At 46.2% G+C, this 19,429-nt stretch overlaps 1 protein-coding gene across 1 annotated transcript in view; it reads left to right on the forward strand.

Moving 5' to 3' along the window:
- The first annotated feature begins 5,084 nt into the window (after positions 1-5,084).
- The window catches only part of LOC117050712 (kazrin-like), a 194,076-nt gene continuing 179,731 nt past the window's right edge, over positions 5,085-19,429 (forward strand). The window contains exon 1 of the mRNA XM_033156492.1: positions 5,085-5,574. Coding sequence (XP_033012383.1) covers positions 5,319-5,574 — 256 coding nt within the window. The 5' untranslated portion in view covers positions 5,085-5,318. The remainder of the gene's footprint in view (positions 5,575-19,429) is intronic.

Consider the following 19,429-nt stretch of genomic DNA (forward strand, 5'->3'; position numbering starts at 1 on the left):
CAAGCTATATCCACAGATGGTCCCTGCAAGAGGAGAATTTTGATTGCATGAAGCTAGTTGATTCCAACCCACATTCAGGCTTCACTCTGATCTCTTTGGGTTATGTGCACTTTTAGTCTGAGCATCTTAATAAACTCAAATTTCTGATCAATTTTGTGCCAAAGCTCAGCATGTGGAGAAATCAACGCATGTCTTGAGGGGATCAAAATCCACCTCGAACCACCCCAGCTGTCCCATTACCTGAGGGTGTTCTTGAAAGCTGCCTTTTAGGGCATCATTAGCAAATCTCTGTAATATCTGAGGCTGCAGGGGAGTTTCGGGTCTTGGATTTTGAAATTCATGCACCCCTGTGTACGGTTGGTGTATACAACCTGATGGTGAAGCTGGATTTCACCAAGGGCTTCTGTCTGTGGCACAAGAACAGTTTCAAAGCAAACTTAAGACTTCAATCCTCTACCCACTCACCTGTGAGGAAGCTCCACTGAACTCAATGAACCTTACTTTTGAGTTGGTAAATAGACGATTGCTTTGCAAATCACATCACTTCCATGTGAAAGGTATGCCTTGGTGTCTTTTTCCAGGCTGCAATGTGGAACACCTGAGGGACTAAAGTTGGATTCAACCCAATAAACTCACATTGAACCTGGAGAGACAGGCTTCTGGGCAAACTGTCAATTGCACTGTCGATGCCTGATGGTTTGCAGGGCAACATGCCAGGGGTAGTTGGGAGGAAATCCCTTCCCCATAGAGCCAGGGAGGCTTACCTGTGGCCCCTGCAGATGCTGCTGAACTCCAGCTCCCATGATCCCTGGGGCTGATGGGAGCTGTAGTCCACAGCATCTGCATTCCTGCTGCAGAGCTCAACAACAGAGGGGAGGGAGCAGTGGCGTAGTGAGGGTGGGGCGCTGGGGGCGGTATGCCCTGGGTTCCAGCCTGGGGGGTGACACTCTGCGCCGCCGCCACCCCGTGAGTGCTACTCCCAAGCCGCCACCTGGTAGCCCTTCCACGTGAGCAGCCGCTGCACAGAAGGGGGGCCGGGCGGCAGCTTGAGAGTCCGGGAGGACTGCGCATGTCCACAGCAGCCCGCAGGACTGTCATGACGCATATGCTACGAAGCAATGTCCCACCCCGGGGGGTGCCGTTTGGCTTGCCACTCCTGGTACGCCTCTGGGAGGAAGGGATGGAGGATAGAGATGGGAATGCAAGAGCAGCAGGGGTTAAACACAGAAAAGACTTACCGGTAAGCTTCCTGTGTGGTGCCCAACCCATGAATAAGAGTGATGGAGCTGGTCTTGGGCTTAGTGTTGTGCCTAACTTACCCCCAGCTGGACTCACATGACGGGGAGAAATTTCCATTCATATCTCAAGGCGGATCTACCAAATCTGCTTGTTCCAAAACGATATGAGAAGAGCAACACAGCCACCCTTTGATATTCATCATGGACCCTCTGGGTCTTTCTTGGGACTGACAATCACATTCAATCCGGAGCAATAGTCCTGGGGTCCACATGCAAGTGGTGGGAAGGGCCAGAGCCGAAAGCGGGCAGAGCAACAAAGCTAACCTTTATCTTTGTACGGTGTCGGCATACCCCCTCTCTATCCTCCACCCATCCAGGCAAGCAAGAGGCATGGCCAGAGATCAAGGACACAGTCCCACCAGGCAAATATCCAAAAGGAGGGTGCAAATTGGGCCTCTGAAGGGTGCGATCTGGGGATAGGAGAATCCCAAGGGTTAGAGAGGGCTGCATTTGGCCCCCAGGCCTGAGGGTCCTCCCCTCTTCTGTAAGTAGTTGTCTTGGCTCCATAAGATGCATTTATTAGTGGTCTTCAGTTAATTTTACATATGCATCCTCGTTCTCTGTGGGGTTTTTTTTTCTTTAGGAGGGCAGTTTTCTTGTATTTTAATTCATTTGCACCTCATTCTGAGATCATAGGAGGAAGGATAGGATCAAAGTATACTAAATAAATCCAGAAACAAATCAATCTTTAAGGTGCCATGAGATCCTTGTTTTGGCCACCACATGGGAAAAATTGTAAAGGTAAAGGACCCTTGACAGTTAAGCCCAGTCGCAGACGACTCTGGGGTTGCGGCACTCATCTCGCTTTACAGGCTGAGGGAGCCAGCGTCTGTCCACAGACAGGTTTTTCTGGGTCATGTGGCCAGCATGACTGAGCTATTTCTGGTTAAACCAGAGCAACACGCGGAAATGCCGTTTACCTTCCCGCCGGAGCGATACCTATTTATCTACTTGCACTTTGACGTGTTTTCGAACTGCTAGGTTGGCAGGAGCAGGGCCAAACAACGGGAGCTCACCCCGTCGCGGGGATTCGAACCGCCGACCTTCCGATCGGCAAGCCCTAGGCTCAGCGGTTTACACCACAGCGCCACCCACGTCCCACCACATGGGCACCCCTTTGCAAACCCTACACATGTCTACTGAGAAGTAAGCCACATTGAGTTCAATCAGGTTGATTGGGCAGTATCCAAGGTTTGTCACACTCTAGAGTAGAGCCACAGAAATCAAAGAACTTAAATAACATATGCTCATTTTTTTATCTATTTACCTTTTTTAAGACTCTTTATATTTTTATCTTTTGAAGGGGCTTATTTTATTTATTTATCTTTTGGGCCGTCGATCTGGATTCTGATCCATATGTGTTGCATATTAAGACCTGGTCACTTCACTGCAGTACAATATATATATATATATATATATATATATATATATATATATATATATATATATAGTGAATTGTTTCTTTGGCCTTATTTCAATCTATTGGTAACATTTTGCAAAAAAAAAAAAAAAATTCTTTTCAGCGTTCTGTGTTTTGATAATTCTGTGTATTGAGACCTGCTGTCGGCACCATTTATTTTGGAAAAGGGGGCATGTAAATAAACTAAGCTAAGGCTGAAGTTATAGGAACACTTACCAGGGAAGGGAATTCCCCTCCGGAACAGACAGGCACAGGACTGCAATCAAACCTAACAATACCAAAAGCTTTCCACTTTATTTATATAGCACCATCTGCATGGATGTCTATAAAGTTGCTTGCCACAAACGCAAACTATTTTTAATACCATTAGTAATCTCTGCATTTTATTTACAACACTGATGAATTAATAATCAATATTGATGCAGAGTTTATTAATAGCTTCACACACGGCACCTTCTTATGGAAGAGATGGGGGATCTGCAGCCCTCCAGAGGTTAGACTCCGGCTCCCATCATCCCTGACCATTAGACTTAGCTGATTGGGGCCGATGGGAGTCAGAGTCCCAATAATGACACCAGGAGGGATGCAGCTTGCCCAGAAATGCACTTGGCTGCTCCACTGCCCTCAGAAGCTCAGAGTGGTCATGTTACCCCCAGGGGGACAGGGCCTTCTCTGTGGCAGCCCCTAAGCTGAGGTGTGCCTTTCCACAGAGGTGGAAGCTTATGCAGCTTTTGAGGAAAGCTGAAGACACACCTCTTTCGACTGGCCTTTGACACCTGAAATGTATACTTGTAGGGCCCACTTTAGTTCTGTGATCCTAAGTTGTTTTAAACAGTTTTTCATGTTGAGCTTTAAGTGGTGCCCTGGGACCTTAGGATGGCGGGTGATAAACAACGCAATTAGTAATTATAGATATAAAGTGGTTAAATATTTTTCATTGACTACAGTGTCAGTATTACCAAACAATAATAATTTTAAAAATCCACAAGACTGCTTCCATAAGGTGGGGCTTCCCTCACACTCGATCTGGAAGCTGCAGTTAAGTGCAGAATGCTGCAGCAAAATTGCTGGCTGCATGTAGCACCTGTGCTCAGAGATCTGCTCTGGATGCAGATTTGCTACTGGGCCAGGTTCAAGGTGTCACAATTAGCTTATAAACCCCTGACAACCGGGGGTCAGTTTACCCACAAGATTGTCGTATCCTACATGTGCCTGCTCATCTCCTTTGATCAGTGGAATGCCCCCCCATGGGTGCTACATAATTCCCGTTATGCATTTGTAAGAACTTGTTATTTTCATATGGCAGCACCTTACCCTTTGGAACTCCCTGCCTATTGAGATCAAACAGGCGCCTTCGCTGTCTTGTTTTAGGCACCAGCTAAAAACATGCCTGTTCAGACAAGCCTACCCAGATACTTAGAAAGCAGAGGTAATTTTGATCTGTTTTAATATTTCAACTTTCGTATGTCTTGAAGTAGGGCCGTAAATTGACTTTACTTAGTTTTATCATTTGTAAACTGCTTTTGATACTTACTTACTTATTTATTTAAAAACAAACAAACAATCAAGAGGTGTATAAATTGCAGGAAACAAATAAGAAAATAAATAAAAACAATGGCAACAGATGTTTGGGGGACACCATGGGTGTGTTTACCCAGAGGGTGGGCAGGTGCCCCCTGCTAAATCAAGTAAATAAATAAATAAAAGTCTTAACTAAAAGCAGAAAGATTGTGACAGATTTTTTTTCTGAGCACTTAGGTGTCAAAAGAAATGTGGTTGAGACATTTCATTCCGGATCTGCTAGACAGAGCAAGACAGAGGGTGGTAGCAGGCGGGTGTCCTGCCCCCCCCCAACATAAATCCTGGCTACGCCCATGGGGGGCCATCTGCCAGGGCTGCTTCAGCATGGCAGGGGGTTGGACGAGTTGACCCTTAGGGGTCCCTTCCAAACTTCTTCCAGTCTAACGCATGATAAATAATAATAATAATAATAATAATAATAATAATAATAATAATAATAATAATACTGTATAATGCTGTGCAAAAGCTCACAAGGCAGCTTGCATCATCATCACCTAAAGCCAAGGGAAGGGCAGTGCACAGCGGAGCCCCCTCTCTCCTATTATGGGGACCCTCGACGCGTGTGCGAGAGGCGCCGGACCCCCTTCCCTCCCTCTCTCCCACCCGCTCGACTCAGCCTCCTCCTCCGACTGTTGCATCGCGGGCGGAGGCAGGGAGGCTTCGCCGAGCCGGGCCGCCGGGCCTCCTGCCAGCGCCCTTCGCGCCTCTCCGGCGCTCCTCGCCGTTCCCCCCTCCAGCTCGGCGGCCAGATGGTAGGCTCCATTTAAAGCGCCCTCCCCGCCTTTCTCGGCGCTGCTTTCCCTGGGCGAGCGGCTGCCGCTGGCCGCGCCGCGTTGCAGGCGAGGAAGCGGGATCCAACAGGTCGCCTGCCCGGGCGGAGGTTCCCCCGGTCCCCGGTAAAGGGCCCGCTCCCCAGCCAGCCAGCCAGCCGGCCAGTCCCGCCCGGGGTGCGCGATGCGGCGTCTCTCGCGGCTCCTGAGCCTCCTGCCTTGTCCGTCCCGCAGGCCAAAATCCTGAGCATGATGGAGGGCAACCAGCAGCTGGCCCTGCGCATCGACGGAGCCCTCCAGGCGGCCGGGCAGGAGGTGAGCGCCTTGCGAGCCGAGCTGACAGCCACCAGCCGGAGACTGGCCGAGCTCAGCGCCTGCTCCGGCGCCGGAGGAGGAGGCGGAGGAGGAGGAGGAGGCAGCGGTAGCAGCAGCAACAGCAGCCCCAACGCCACGGAGATGGCCGCGGCCGGCGGCGCCATGGAGAACAGCCAGCCCAGCCTGCAAGGTAAGCGGGGCTCTGCGCCCAGGCGGGGATCGGGGCCGTTTTGAGGAAGGGGGCTGGTCTCTTCCCAATAAGCTCCTTTTTTGAGTGGGTGGGTGTATCTGTCTCTTTTTGGGGGGGGGGGAGACTGATGTGTCTTGAGCATGTGTCTAAGGATGGGAGGGGAGGGGGATGCTGATCACCTCCGAACATCCTCTCTCTCTCCCACCCACCCACCCCTCTTTTTGCTCGGCTGACACTCAGCCGGGTCTTATGCAGGCTGACTCGGGAGTAAAGTGTTGTTCGTGGCAGTCCTGGTGGCAATCGCACGTTGGGATTGCAGACGCCCCCCCCCCTTTGTGCAGTGGGGGTTTATTTCTCAACTCCACCCCCCACCCCAAACATGCCTGCAGAGAATTGCAGCCTAGCAGAACGATCCTCTGCTCTGCTTACTCCAGAGCAAAGCCCGGTTGCAGTCAGCGGCGAGTTAAGCGTGAGAAGGGATGCAGCCCTCTCGCATACATTGCATACATGTGCTTGCACGGAAGTCAGTACCCCACTCCCAGTGTTCAGCAAGGCTTGCTACCCAATAAGTCTGTGGAGGGTTGCAAACTAGGTTTGTGTTTGTGCAAACTTTGGATACCTCGGGGTCTTTTTCAACAACACCCCCTCCCCAATTCCTGTACATTATCTCCTGAAAGAATGCCTCCATTCTTGGCTTACCCCTGGTTTGTTACGATATCTCTAAACTTGCTTTAATTCCACTCCTGTTTGGGGTTTCCCCCACCGCTGTCCTTTTCTAGGGAGGCTGCAATTCATTGTTTGCATCTCTAATGTATTGTGGTAAGTTGCTGTTCACCCCCCCCCTCTTTCCTCCGCCTTCCACCCTCACCTTGGATTTCATCCAGCTAAACAGTCTTTTTGCAAGAGAAACGCGACCCTGTGCTTTGCAGGGCGAATTGTGGTGCAGGGTTGTTTATGAAGTGGACTGCTCTCTCGAACCACCTTCCCTTTCTTCAGACTTCTGCCATAATGTGAAGAGAGGTGGTTTGCATTTGGACGAAGGAGGTGCTGTAGTGTAGAGTGTCTGGATTGAAACAGGACAGAATAATTTGACACTAGGCTGTTCTCTCTGCCTGCCTGCCTTCTCTTGTTGTATTCAATGGGCAGCCTTCAAAACTGGCACCTTGGAGAATATGGCCTTTGTCCAGCAGCTTTTCCTCCTGTGCTTATGCACGATGATGTCAGTGCTTTAAGAGGTGTGACAGCAGCGTTTCTGTGGCATTCGGAGGCACGGTCTCCTGCTTTGTTTGCACCTTGGTGATCCGTAAAGGCAAATGTGAGGTGCTTTTGAAAGCCAGCTCCAAACCTTGCAGTGGACCTGCTTAGACACAGGGAGTCCTGCAAATACAGTGTTGGAGTGATGATGTCATGATAGCATTTCTGGTGTGTGTGGCTCTGGTTAAGAGCAGAATCTTCCTTTGCTTTCCCCCACCCCCCACCCCACCCCCAAATTAAATTGCTGGCAGAGAGCAATTAGTTTGAAATGCAGTTATCAAAATGGTAGGAATTTTAAGAATGCTTTCTTCTCTCCCCCCCGCCCCCCAGCCTTCTCCATTTCACACCGGCAGTTCTTGTTTTCTGTTTGCTTTCCAGATTTGCCCCTCTGTTCACGTCCCAGTCGATATCTTGAATCTGATTCGGAAAGTGTGGTGTTGTCATTCCGATTTATTGGTTGTGAGGGGAGGGACAGGGAGAGTTAAGCATGCCAGGCAACCTGGCATTGCGATGAAAGCAGCTTAATATGTGATGGTGTAAAAAAAAAAAAAAGTGTAAGAGAGAATAGATGTGCAAAAGGCAAACAGACAGTTATGTATGTGTGTTATAATGAGGAAATGGCTGGGAAAGTGCCTCTCGGAGGGTCTGACTTCCCTGGTATAAAACAGCCGCTCCACATTTCTGCATTCTCCCCCCCTTGCTTGTGGAAATGAAATAAACTTAAGGAGACTTTGAAGCAGTGTGTCTTGTAGATTGCACAGGAAAAGCTATGTGATGTAACAAGGGGCTCTTCAGGCTGTTCAATGAGTGATTTATCCTCTTAATTTTTACATCAGAGTTAGGAAATGGGAGCTGAACGGCTCCTGATCGTCCCTTTAGTATCTCTTTCACTTATTTTGTCGGATGGGAGGGAATCTCCCCCACCTCCCCATTATGCACTAGCGATGGTTGTGACTCCTAAATCCGTTTCGTTAATGTGATATATCTAACCTGCTTTCCTGATTGTCGAGGTATGTTCAGCTCTCCGCTATGCCAGCTGCAGACCTTACCCCTCACATTCCCATATTAAAACAGCTAGAATGTTTAAACATGTGTGGGTGCCCTCTGTGCCGCAGACAGGCTGGCTTCACTTATTATGAATTTCAACTTGCAAGGTGAACCTGGGTAGGTTCAGTCAGAATTCTGCAGTAGGACTTACCTTAGTGGTAGAAAGGATTGGGGGGGCAGGGGGGAGAGAGAATGTTGATTTAGTTTGCATTTCAAGGCAAGCCTACCTAATCTTCACTTTCTGAAACAATGTGTGGATTGAAACAGAGCCATCATCTGAAATTTGCACGTCACTGAATTTTGCAATTGAGATTTCCAGCCAAGTATTGTGCACAAAGTGTGCTTAAAATGCATATATAAGTGAGAATGAATTATATTAGGAGAAATTGCTCTGCAAAAAAATGGTATATCGGGGAAAATTGCTTGCGTGCTGAAACACTAGTGGCTTTTCGTTTTGTTGCTGTTAAAATCGCAAACAGATGTAGAAGTCTGGAGAATGGAACTCAAGATTTAGAGAATGTGAAACTGAAATTGGCCCATTTGCCCACCATACTGGCTGAACACCTGCTTTTTGAGCAGGAGGTCCCAGGTCCCAACATCTCCAGCATCTCCAGGAAGGGCTAGAAATGTCCCCAGTCTGAAACGCTTCAGTTGTGCTCCCTGTCAGTGTAGACAGTACTGAGCTAGATGGACCAGTTGTCTGTCTTGGTATTAGGCAGCATGCTGCTTTCCTAAGAAGTAACATCCACTGAATTTGGTGAGATGCACTCCCAAATGAGTGTGCGAGGCATGGCACCTGCCAGTGTTGTAGCGTGAGGTGCAGAGGTTGAACAAACATTTGCAAAAATGTACAATTCTGTTAAACACTCACTCACTCATGCATCCAGTCCTGACCTGTATCTAAACATGGCCAATGTGGTACCCTCCCAATGTTGTTGCACTACTGACCACTGGCCATATTGATTGGTGCTATTGAGAGTTGGGATCTACCGGTATCTTTAAGGTATCATACTGGCTACCCTTGATCTAGACCAGGGATGGCCAACTTCCAAGAGACTGCGATCTACTCACAGAGTTAAAAACTGGCAGTGATCTACCCCCTTTTTGTTGAGCTTTTTTTAGGGTTTTGAGGGGTTTACGTAAAAGTTGTTGAGCTTCTTTAGGGAAGAGGAAAGCAACATTGAGCTTTTTTTTTAGGAAGGAAAGCCCTATTTTGGGTGGTTCAGGTCATTTTAGGGGTGCAGGTCAAAAATGTTGAGCTTTTTTTTAGGGGAGCCAAAGTTTTTTAGCTTCTTTTGGGGGAGCCACTGATCTACCGGTGATCTACTACAGACGTCCAGTGATCTACCAGTAGATCACAATCTACCTGTTGGACATGCCTGATCTAGACTAATGAAGCCTAATTGCTGTGAGTAGGGTTGAGAGTGTGAGCCTGGGTCTGTATGTGTTGTGTGAGAAAGGATATATGTGCACTGCCTCACCTCTGTAGAAATTGCAAATTCCGCCTCTGCTTTGCATCCACCTTGCATGCAGAAGGGAACGGGGGCTCTGGGTGCAGTGATCCCTCCTTCCCACAACCAAGGTGCACGAAAGCTGAGCTCATTTGGGATGGTGTTTGCCAAAAGAAGAAAACCAAGCTGGGAAACATGGTGGCTCAGGCAGCACACCTGGACCACCCAAAGGAAGCCCTCCAAAGTTTATGATAAATATATATATCTGCCAAGCAGGATACATAAACGTTTTTTATGTATACAAGTGGAAGTCTTGTTACAGCTGCGTAACATGTATCTGTGGTCTAATAGATTGAGGGTTTCCAAGTCCCAACCTTTTTGGCATGGCAACCCATAAGTCTAAATTTACTTGCTATGGTGATCCATCAATATATTGTTGCATGAATTTTGAATCTGCTTCTAGCTGCCAGAGAGCAGTTCCCAAGTGTTAATGTGAGACTTCAGCCTTTCTGATGTTCAATGACAAGTGTCAATGCAGCATTACACCATGCCAACAAAACAAAAGTTGTAAAAGGTATTCCTCGTGCAAATGATGGATTGCAAGGAACAATGCTTTGGGTTTTCTGATAAAACCTGTGTGACCCATTTGCACAAGTTTTGCGAGCCACATGTGGGGGAATGCTGAGATGGGACCACTTGGACTGATGGTCTAGGTACCCCATACAACCAACTACCTGGAAGTAAGCTCCCTCTGAGTTCAATGAGATTGACTCCCAGGTAAGTATAGGATTGCAGCATAAGTTCATGTATGGAATGAGTGAGATGATTGACCTCCTGTTGGCTCCTGCTGATTGTGCTTTGTGAACATCTGAATGGCTTGAGTTTAATTTACAACTTGCAGAGCTAGATCCTGGTGTGTGATTACAGTGCATTTTTGGCTTAGAGGTATTTTTGTTGTCGATTGTTTTATTTGCCTTTGCAAAGCATGTATCTTATATTGTAGGTGATTCAGGATCATCTGTGGCCAGTCCTACCATTAGATATGACTGGGCAATCTGCTTCAACTGGCAGATTTGTGCTACTCTTAGAAGTGTTTCTTAAACGGCATATGTATTATTATTATTATTATTATTATTATTCCTGCCCATGAACTGTTTATTATGTCAGCACACAGGTAATATAAAATAGTTCATAATATATAGCTCACACAATCAAACCTATGCTTGTGTGAAATAGATTTTCAGTCCCAGTTATCAAAACCTTTTGAAATATCTGTTGTATTTTTGTAGAGTTTTTTTTTTTTACTGAGCCCTGTTCATTAAGCAAAGGAGATATATTCTGTGTAAGAAAGGTCCTTTGTAGGGGACCCCCTCTCTGAAATGGCAAGAGCAGTGGTTGTCATGAATATTTTTCTGCTGCCCAAAATCAACAATGGGGGGGGGGGGCTGTGCCCCATAGCATATATCCAGGTATCCCTTGGCCTAACTTTGTAGAATTGTAGAGCTGGAATGGGCCCAAAGGGTCTTCTAGTCCAATCCCCTGCAATGCAGGAATCACAGCTAAACAATCCCTAGCAGATGACCATCCAACCTCTGTTTAAAAAACCTCAGTGAAAGCAAGTCCCCCACCTTCTGAGGTAGTCCATTCTACTGTCAAATAGCCCTTACTGTCAGAAAGTTATTCCCAAGGTTTCATCAAAATCTCCTTCCTCTGAGTAGCAAGGGTGGGGGAGCGCATGCCACAGAGTGACAGACAGACAGAGAGAGAGAGACACTCTGGAGTGGCAGAAAGGGAAGAAAAAAAAAAGTGGCTCCACGCACATTTAATTCTGGCCCTGCCCACTTTTAACTCCTACCTCGCACACAGCTAGTATTTGGCCCCTGACAGGTTACTCCCAAGCAACATGTGGCCCTTGATGGAAACAGGTTGCCAGCCGCTGCCCAGATTGATTAAGAACTCATTTAGCACATTTGAGTTTATTTCTCTACCTTTTAAAAGAAAAGCGTGCTACACTAACTTTATAGTGTTGTGTAAAATTATCTCCATTCCCCCCACCTTCCAAATTCAAGGTAGCTGAATTTGAAATATCTGATTAGGGGGAGAAAGTGAGCACAGTACACTTGATATAGATGAGAATACTGGGTTGCACCCTCTGTAATTTCTACTCAGAGTAGGGCCATTGGAGTTAACAGACACAGCTAACTTAAGTTCCTGAACCACAATGGGTCTACTCTGAGTAAAGCAACCCACAGTAAGTAATGGATGATGCTTAGTTCCACTAACAACAGTGGAAATACTCTCGAGTCAGACTTGAATACCACCCATTATATTCAATGAAGTTCAAAGCTTTACTTGGGAATTATTTTTATTGGAATGATTGTAAAGACACAACCGGCTCAATAGCACACACTTCCATTTCAGCATTAAAAGGGGGGGGGGAGACACTGCAAACAGTAAACTTACAAATTTTAACCCTCTCAAATGATGCTTTACTTGGAAAAAGTTAATTGTAACTCAGACTGGTCATTTCCAAACTGACACAAGTAGTATATTGTGAAGTCTATGTGGTGTGTCTGCTGTGGGTGGGAAATGTTCACAGTGCATCGGAAGGTGAGATTTAATCTTCTCCCCACCCCACCCCTGCCTAACTGCAGCATGGTTTTTGTTGCAGTTGTGCAAGGGGTAGGGTTAAATTCTTCTTCTCATGCATTGTGTTAGCAATGAAACATCTCCCTCCCCCCACATGTCCCTGTAGTTCAGGGGTAGGCAGCCTAAGGCCCGGGGGCCGGATCCAGCCCAATCGCCTTCTCAATCCAGCCCGCGGATGGTCCAGAAATCAGCGTGTTTTTACATGAGTGTCCTTTTATTTAAAATGCATCTCTGGGTTATTTGTGGGGCCTGCCTGGTGTTTTTACATGAGTAGAATGTGTGCTTTTATTTAAAATGCATCTCTGGGTTATTTGTGGGGATAGGAATTCGTTCATTTCCCCCCCCCCCAAAAAAAATATATAGTCCGGCCCACCACATGCTCTGAAGGACAGCGTACCGGCCCACGGCTAAAAAAGGTTGCTGGCCCCTGCTGTAGTTAAAGAAGGGGGGACCCACAGTGTGATTGCAATGCAGTTTTATGAAACAACGTACATATTTTTTCAGGAACAGCCAACTCTGTAAACATGTTTGTGGGTGTGGAAAACATAAGAGACACCTGCTGCACTACATCTCTGCCTAGGGAGGCCCTTTGAGATGGAGAATATGCAATGTTTGGTGAAGTGCAAACTTGTGTTTCCCAGGCATCAGGGAGAGGTCTCTTATCTCGGCCCTCTCCCCAAATGAAAGAGGAGGAACTTACGAAGCTAGGAGAGAGGTTTCCTCAGTGGTACTGTATAGCAACTGCTGTGCAGGTCACAGGTTCAGTCCCTGGCATCTCCCAGTATGGCTGGGAATGGTTCCTCTGAAACCCTAGAGAACCACTGCCAATCAGTATGGATGGCATTGAGCTGAATGGACCACACATTTTGACAGTCTGAACCAGGCAGATAACCACAGCCTGGAAAACACTCCAGCAGATGCTGCTCTCCCATTCTGATTTGTAGGGAGAGATGCATTGGCCATTCTTGCAGAGAGCAACTCTCCTCTTGCTGTGTTTTCCCATTTGCAGCCTGAATGGAGGGTACAAATTCATAGAGGATAGGGCTGCCGATGGCGACCAAATAAATAAATAAATTATTATTTATACCCTGCCCATCTGGCTGGGTTTCCTCAGCCACTCTGGGCAGCTTTCAACAGAGCATTAAAAACAGAATAAAACTTCGAAGATTAAAAACTTCCCTAAACAGGGCTGCCTTCAGATGTCTTCTAAAAGTCAGGTGGTTGTTTATTTCCTCGACATCTGGTGGGAGGGCGTTCCACAGGGCAGGTGCCACTACCGAGAAGGCCCTCTGCCAGGTTCCCTGTAACCTCGCTTCTTGCAGTGAGGGAACCGCCAGAAGGCCCTTGGAGCTGGACCTCAGTGTCTTGGCAGAACGATGGGAGTACTGACAGAGGCAGTGATTCCTTTGAATGCAAGCTGCTGAGAATCACAAGTGGGGGAGAATGCTGTTTTACTCGGGTCCTGCTTTGTGCGTCTCTCATTGGAGCATCTGGTTGGGCACCTTGGGGGCAGGATGCTGGACTAGATGTGCCTTCGCCCTAATCCAGCAAGCTCTTCTTATGTCCATACCTTCCCTCTAGCCCCTTTCTGGCTAAATTAAACCAATCCCAGTTGTTACAGCTCATGGGGTGCTACTCGGGTCCTGTTGTACTCCACTTCCCATCAACCCCAGCCAATATGGCCTGTGGGCAGGGAAGATGGGAGCTGCAGTCCATCTGAAGTTCGCCACTTTGGCTGCTCCTGGACAATGCTGAGTTTGACGGCCCATTGGTCTGAAGGCAGCTTCCACTGTTTCAGAAAGCCATTGCTACTTCCAGCAAGATTCCTTGTGTTCCTTGTTGGGTAGGATCTCACCTGGTGGTGGCTTGGCTTGGGATGTCCAAAGGTCTTCAGAGTGTCTCTTTGTTTCAGCATTGCACCCTTTGTTTTCAGTGCTGTGTCTCTCTCTGTGTGTGCACGCGCACATACACACCACATGTGTGTGAGCATCTTGTGTGCCCCCCTCCCTCTTTGCCTGCAGGCTGCTTTCCCCCTCACCCTCTTCCTTCCCATCAGCTGTGCTTGCATCGCCAATGCTCGTCAGTGCAAATTGATTTAGAGATTAGTTTAGGGGATTCGTTCCGTCAAACTTGTAATATTTAGCTGTTTCCAGCGTGCGGGGAGTTCTAGCCAGTTAAACAAACTAATCTAACATCAAATGTGTTTAGTGCGCCGTCAGGATTTGCCCAGCAAATATTAGGACTCTGCTTTGTAAACAGGTGGGCAAGTTGGGAACTGGGGTCTATGGAACTATTGCAGAATAACTGGAGTTGTTTGTTTGTGTGTGTGTGTGTGTGTGTGTGTGTAAAACCAATTAGCATTCCATAAAATGGTGGCATGATCTGGTTCCCAACTCACTGTGCATCTCTAGGAATAGATTCATAAAGGGGGGGGGGCTGTACCTCTCTTATCTCTCCTTCCCCTCTCTGAAGTCATTGTGTCGGAACCAATCACAATATATAGGGCAGCAATCCCCACCAGTAGTCAACACATTTTAGCTGGTCAACCCAAATATTGTTCTTCCCAAAGGGCAAGGCTTGACCTCTGAGCTTGTCCTCCACTAAGGCTGACCCTGAAGCAAAGGGCAAGATGGTGCTGCACTCTCTGTTCCGTATACAAGACTGACAGTTGATTTTTTCTTCAGTGCTAAAGTTAGGGGCAGTTTCCTCCATGGTACCTGAGGCTAAAAGGATAGCTTAAGGGGTGCAGTTCATGGGGTGTATGCAGCTGGGTCCTCCAACACCTGACCATCACTTCTGGCTCTCACTTGACCACCACCACCCTGCCACAAGTCCTGCTGCCTAAGGTGGCTACTGCACTCTGCCCAATGGTAGAGCCAAACTTGGACACATCTCTCAAACGATGCATGAGATCAGAGGGAAATCTGCTGTAGTGCCACAGTTTCCCACCCCAGTGACTACAGGCTACAGGAATCAATCCACACTTACTTGGGAGTAAACTCAGTTGAACAAAGTGGGATTTATGCATTTTAAGCATGCAGTAATGTGTCCGAATTAAGATTGGCTGAAGCCTTGGGAGGTATACTCCCAAGACTTCGGGGGGGGGGCAGGCTGGAAAAAAATGACATTTTCATTGCACAAAGTTGCTTCAGTCTGTTTAAGGGAACCGAAATTTTATGCCTATGATGCAACCACCAGGGTGGATAAAAATAAATGATTTAAAAAATATATATATTTTTTTAAAAAAGTTTTTATTATTTAAATTGCATTTTTTAAATTTAAATTGGATTTTTAAAAGAAAATGCTTTTGGAGGAAAAATCTTTCTAAAGATAGTTTTCTATTTAGGTTACATTATAGTCCAAAAGCTATTCATCAGGAAATAAGGATTTGTTTTAAGTTTTTCAGGTGTGCTAAACTCAGTCTAAGTTTTTGGTTGTTGTTTTTTTTAAGTTTAAACACATCAGTTAAGAAACATGGATACATATGCTATGATGTTATTTGCTTTAGTTAAATAAATTGTTTAAATTGTTATTGAGGAAATGATTATTTTTCTCCTCCCAATAAAGTACAGCAGAAAAGTTGTCCAAACATAAACTGTTAACTTATTAAACCTCACAATAATTTCAGAATTATCTGTCTATGTATTTCTAATAGTATAACCAAATCAGTAATTTTTATATAACTGTAAAAACTACTCTGAAAATTTATTATTCCAAAAATGAAACCTTCATCTGGTTGTAAATATTAAGATGATACCAGCAAGAATGAGTCTTTCTGTTTGTTTGTTTTAAAATGATTTAAATCAAGTCTTACTGAATAGTGATTTAAATCAATTCAAATCCACCCTGGCAACCACTAAGTCCCGTTTTGCATTTTATCTGCGCAACAGTCCTGTGAGGTAGGTTAGACTGAGTTTGTAACTGGTGAGGCAGGTAGTGGGCAAAGACAATGAAGAATTAAGTGTGTTCAAAACATACTGAGAGTGTTTTCTTTTAGGTTATAAAGTTTGGCAAAATGTTTTTGTTTGTGCTCTGCTGAGAGTTGTGAAACAGCAGTGCTCAGAGTATTTGTAGTAGCATATAAATGTTCCATCATAATAAATTTGTTAGACTTGAAGATAGCACATGACTTATTTTGTGGAACATCATTTCACACGTTCTTTCTATGAGAGGGAGTGCTATTTTGGAAATTGCACCAGATCCCCCAGCCACTTTAATCTGGCCTTGGCGTCCATAGCTTTTATCCTCTTTGATCAAAATTAATTGCCACACACTGATTGACTGAATCAACGGAAGGTTTCAGCCCTAATTTTTATCACCCACTTTTGCCATATTGCTTCTTCGCATGCACATTTTAATTTTATTTCCCAAATTAAGCAAAATGCACACACATAATATATCTGCCATGTGAAGTGAGAGACAGAATCGCTGTCACCATTTCCGGAGAATAAAAACAAACAAAATAACAGCAATTGACTGTATTTTGAAGCCAGAATCAAATGGGAAACGTTCAAGAAATAAATCAAATAAATAATCCCTATCATGTTCTGTCCAGAGTTCTGAAAATGACGGGTATCAAATATTGTAGGTGTTTTGCCAACTTATATTGCATTGTCCTAGAATCATAGATTCATGAAGTTGGAGGGAATGCAGGAGTCATAGCTGGAATGCAGGAATCGCAGTTGAAGAATCTTTGACAGGTCAATGTCCAACTTTTGCTTAAAAAATTCCCATGAGAGTCCCACCACCTTCCAAGGTAGCCCATTCCACTGTCAAAAAAGGAACAGCAACAAGAACCGTCAGGAAAGATCAATTGAGGCACCCTGCCTCTTCCATTGGCACCCTTCACCTGTGTAATTCATATCAACAGGGGTGGATAATCACATGCAGCCTTCCAGGCCTCTCAGCCTGGCTTTTGGGACTCTTTCCAAGGCTACACCTCCTCAGCTATGTCCCCTCACGACTCCTACTTTGCACGCTCCTTGGGTGTTTTTGTGCATGTGTCCTTGAACTCTGATAACACCATTTGTTTGCCTGGTTGGAGGATAGAGAGCGGTGTGTGAGTAGTTTACTGTGGAGAGGTAAAATTTGTGTTGGTTACCCTGCCCATTTTTGCCTCTGGCCCTGCCCACCACTGGGATGTGGCCTCTGGAAGATCGCATTTGAGGGAATGTGGCCCTTATGCTTAGAAGGGTTCCCCATGCCTGCTTTAGGTTCAAATGCAAGCAGGTTTACTTAATTTTGTCAGTGTTTCTTCTGTTGCACCTGATTTTGGTGGGCACCCCAGGCTCATCTAGCCTGGCACCAGGGCATGGTGTGTGCGATCAAACCCTGGAAAATGTAATTCAGAGGAGAGTGTCTGTAACTCGGTGGCAGAGACATCTGTGTTGCATGTAGAACAGGAGTAAAGGACTTGTGGTGCCCCCGTTATTGCTGAACGACCACTCTCATCAGCCCCAACGAGCACAGCTATGAGTTGTAGTTGAAGAATCAAAGGTTTTTTCCAAATATGGTAGAGAATAAACCTGAGATCTTCTACATAGACTCAAGGAGCTGGTGATGGGGGAAAGACCTTTCTCTGAAGAGCCGCTGCCAGTCAGGCTTGATTGATGGAGAAGAATCAATGGTTTTCACAGTGCTGTAGGGCTCCAGTGCTCACCGGGTCCAGTCTGTATGGGCAATGGTCAGGAATTATGGGAGCTGTAGTCCCTGGAGTAGATGGACCAACAGCCTCACTCTGTTTTCAGCCACCATCATATGTTTGTAGTCATCTCTTGGTGCCAGCCCAAGTTGCCGGGAGCATAACTGGAAAGGGTTTTGACAGAATAGACACAGAATCATGTGGTGTTATTGCAGGGACTCGCAGGCAGACAAACTCACAAAAACCTATTGTATACAGTTAACAAGAAGGAAGATTCCGTCAGCCCCTCCTTCCTATTTATTATTTTTTAACCTAACTTATTTGGAATTTTGTTCAGTATCAGATTTCACAAGGTTTTTTGGGGGGGTGGGGTGGGAAATGATTCTTTTTTGTGTTTGTATGTGTGGGAGTGCACACACGCAAATTGTTTTTCTGTTTCCTCTAAGGATCGCTTTAAAAGGATCAGGTTTGGTCCGTGAGAAGCGGTAATTTGATGAACGACTGGAAAGATCAGATTCCTTTGGATGCATTAGCCAGTCAGAAGAAAACGTGAAAACAATAGAATTCCTCAGTTGTATTATCTGAATAGCGGAAGGTCTTGTTTGCTGTCTGAGGACCGACCGGCGGTAGTGGTGGAAACCTCTTTGCTTTTTATTTAGAAGATAAGCTTAACATGTATCGCACAAAATTGCCAGCAATTTAATGCTGGTACTTGCAGGGAGAGTGGAGGAAAACCCTGTTCTGTGTGGTCCCAGAAGTGCTTTTGCGAAGGATCCGTTTCAGTGTTCGACTTGCAGCTTAAAAAAAGAAAGGAAGGAAAAACAGTCTAAAAAGAGAGGGGAGAGGTGCAGGAAAGTGTGATGGCAAAACAGTGTGAGGAAGGAGATGGAGCCCAAATACAGTGTTTTGCTAAGGGCCAGGCAACCTCAGATATGCTGATGATACAACCTTGATGGCAGAAAGTGAGGAGGAATTAAAGAACCTTTTAATGAGGGTGAAAGAGGAGAGTGCAAAATATGGTATGAAGCTCAACATCAAAAAAACTAAGATCATGGCCACTAGTCCCATCACCTCCTGGCAAATAGAAGGGGAAGAAATGGAGGCAGTGAGAGATTTTACTTTCTTGGGCTCCATGATCACTGCAGATGGTGACAGCAGTCACAAAATTAAAAGAGGCCTGCTTCTTGGGAGGAAAGCCATGACAAACCTAGACAGCATCTTAAAAAGCAGAGACATCACCTTGCCGACAAAGGTCCGTATAGTTAAAGCTATGGTTTCCCCAGTAGTGATGTATGGAAGTGAGAGCTGGACCATAAAGAAGACTGATCACCGAAGAATTGATGCTTTTGAATTATGGTGCTGGAGGAGACTCTTGAGAGTCCCATGGACTGCAAAAAGATCAAACTTATCCATCCTTAAAGAAATCACCCCTGAGTGCTCACTGGAAGGGCAGATCCTGAAGTTGAGGCTCCAGTACTTTGGCCACCTCATGGGAAGAGAAGACTCCCTAGAAAAGACCCTGATGTTGGGAAAGATGGAGGGCACAAGGAGAAGGGGACGACAGAGGACGAGATGGTTGGACAGTGTTCTCGAAGCGACTGGCATGAGTTTGGCCAAACTGCGGGAGGCAGCAGAGGATAGGGGTGCCTGGTGTGCTCTGGTCCATGGGGTCACGAAGAGTCGGACACGACCGAACGACTGAACAACAACAAACTTGTCAGAATTTGCCACTTGCCAACTCCTGATAAAGATGGTATTTGGCCACCTGAGGCAAAACAGAAACTGGCACCCCACCTCCTTCGCCTGTCAGGGA

The sequence above is a fragment of the Lacerta agilis genome, chromosome 8, assembly GCF_009819535.1.
Source record: "Lacerta agilis isolate rLacAgi1 chromosome 8, rLacAgi1.pri, whole genome shotgun sequence".
Lineage (NCBI taxonomy): Eukaryota > Metazoa > Chordata > Lepidosauria > Squamata > Lacertidae > Lacerta > Lacerta agilis.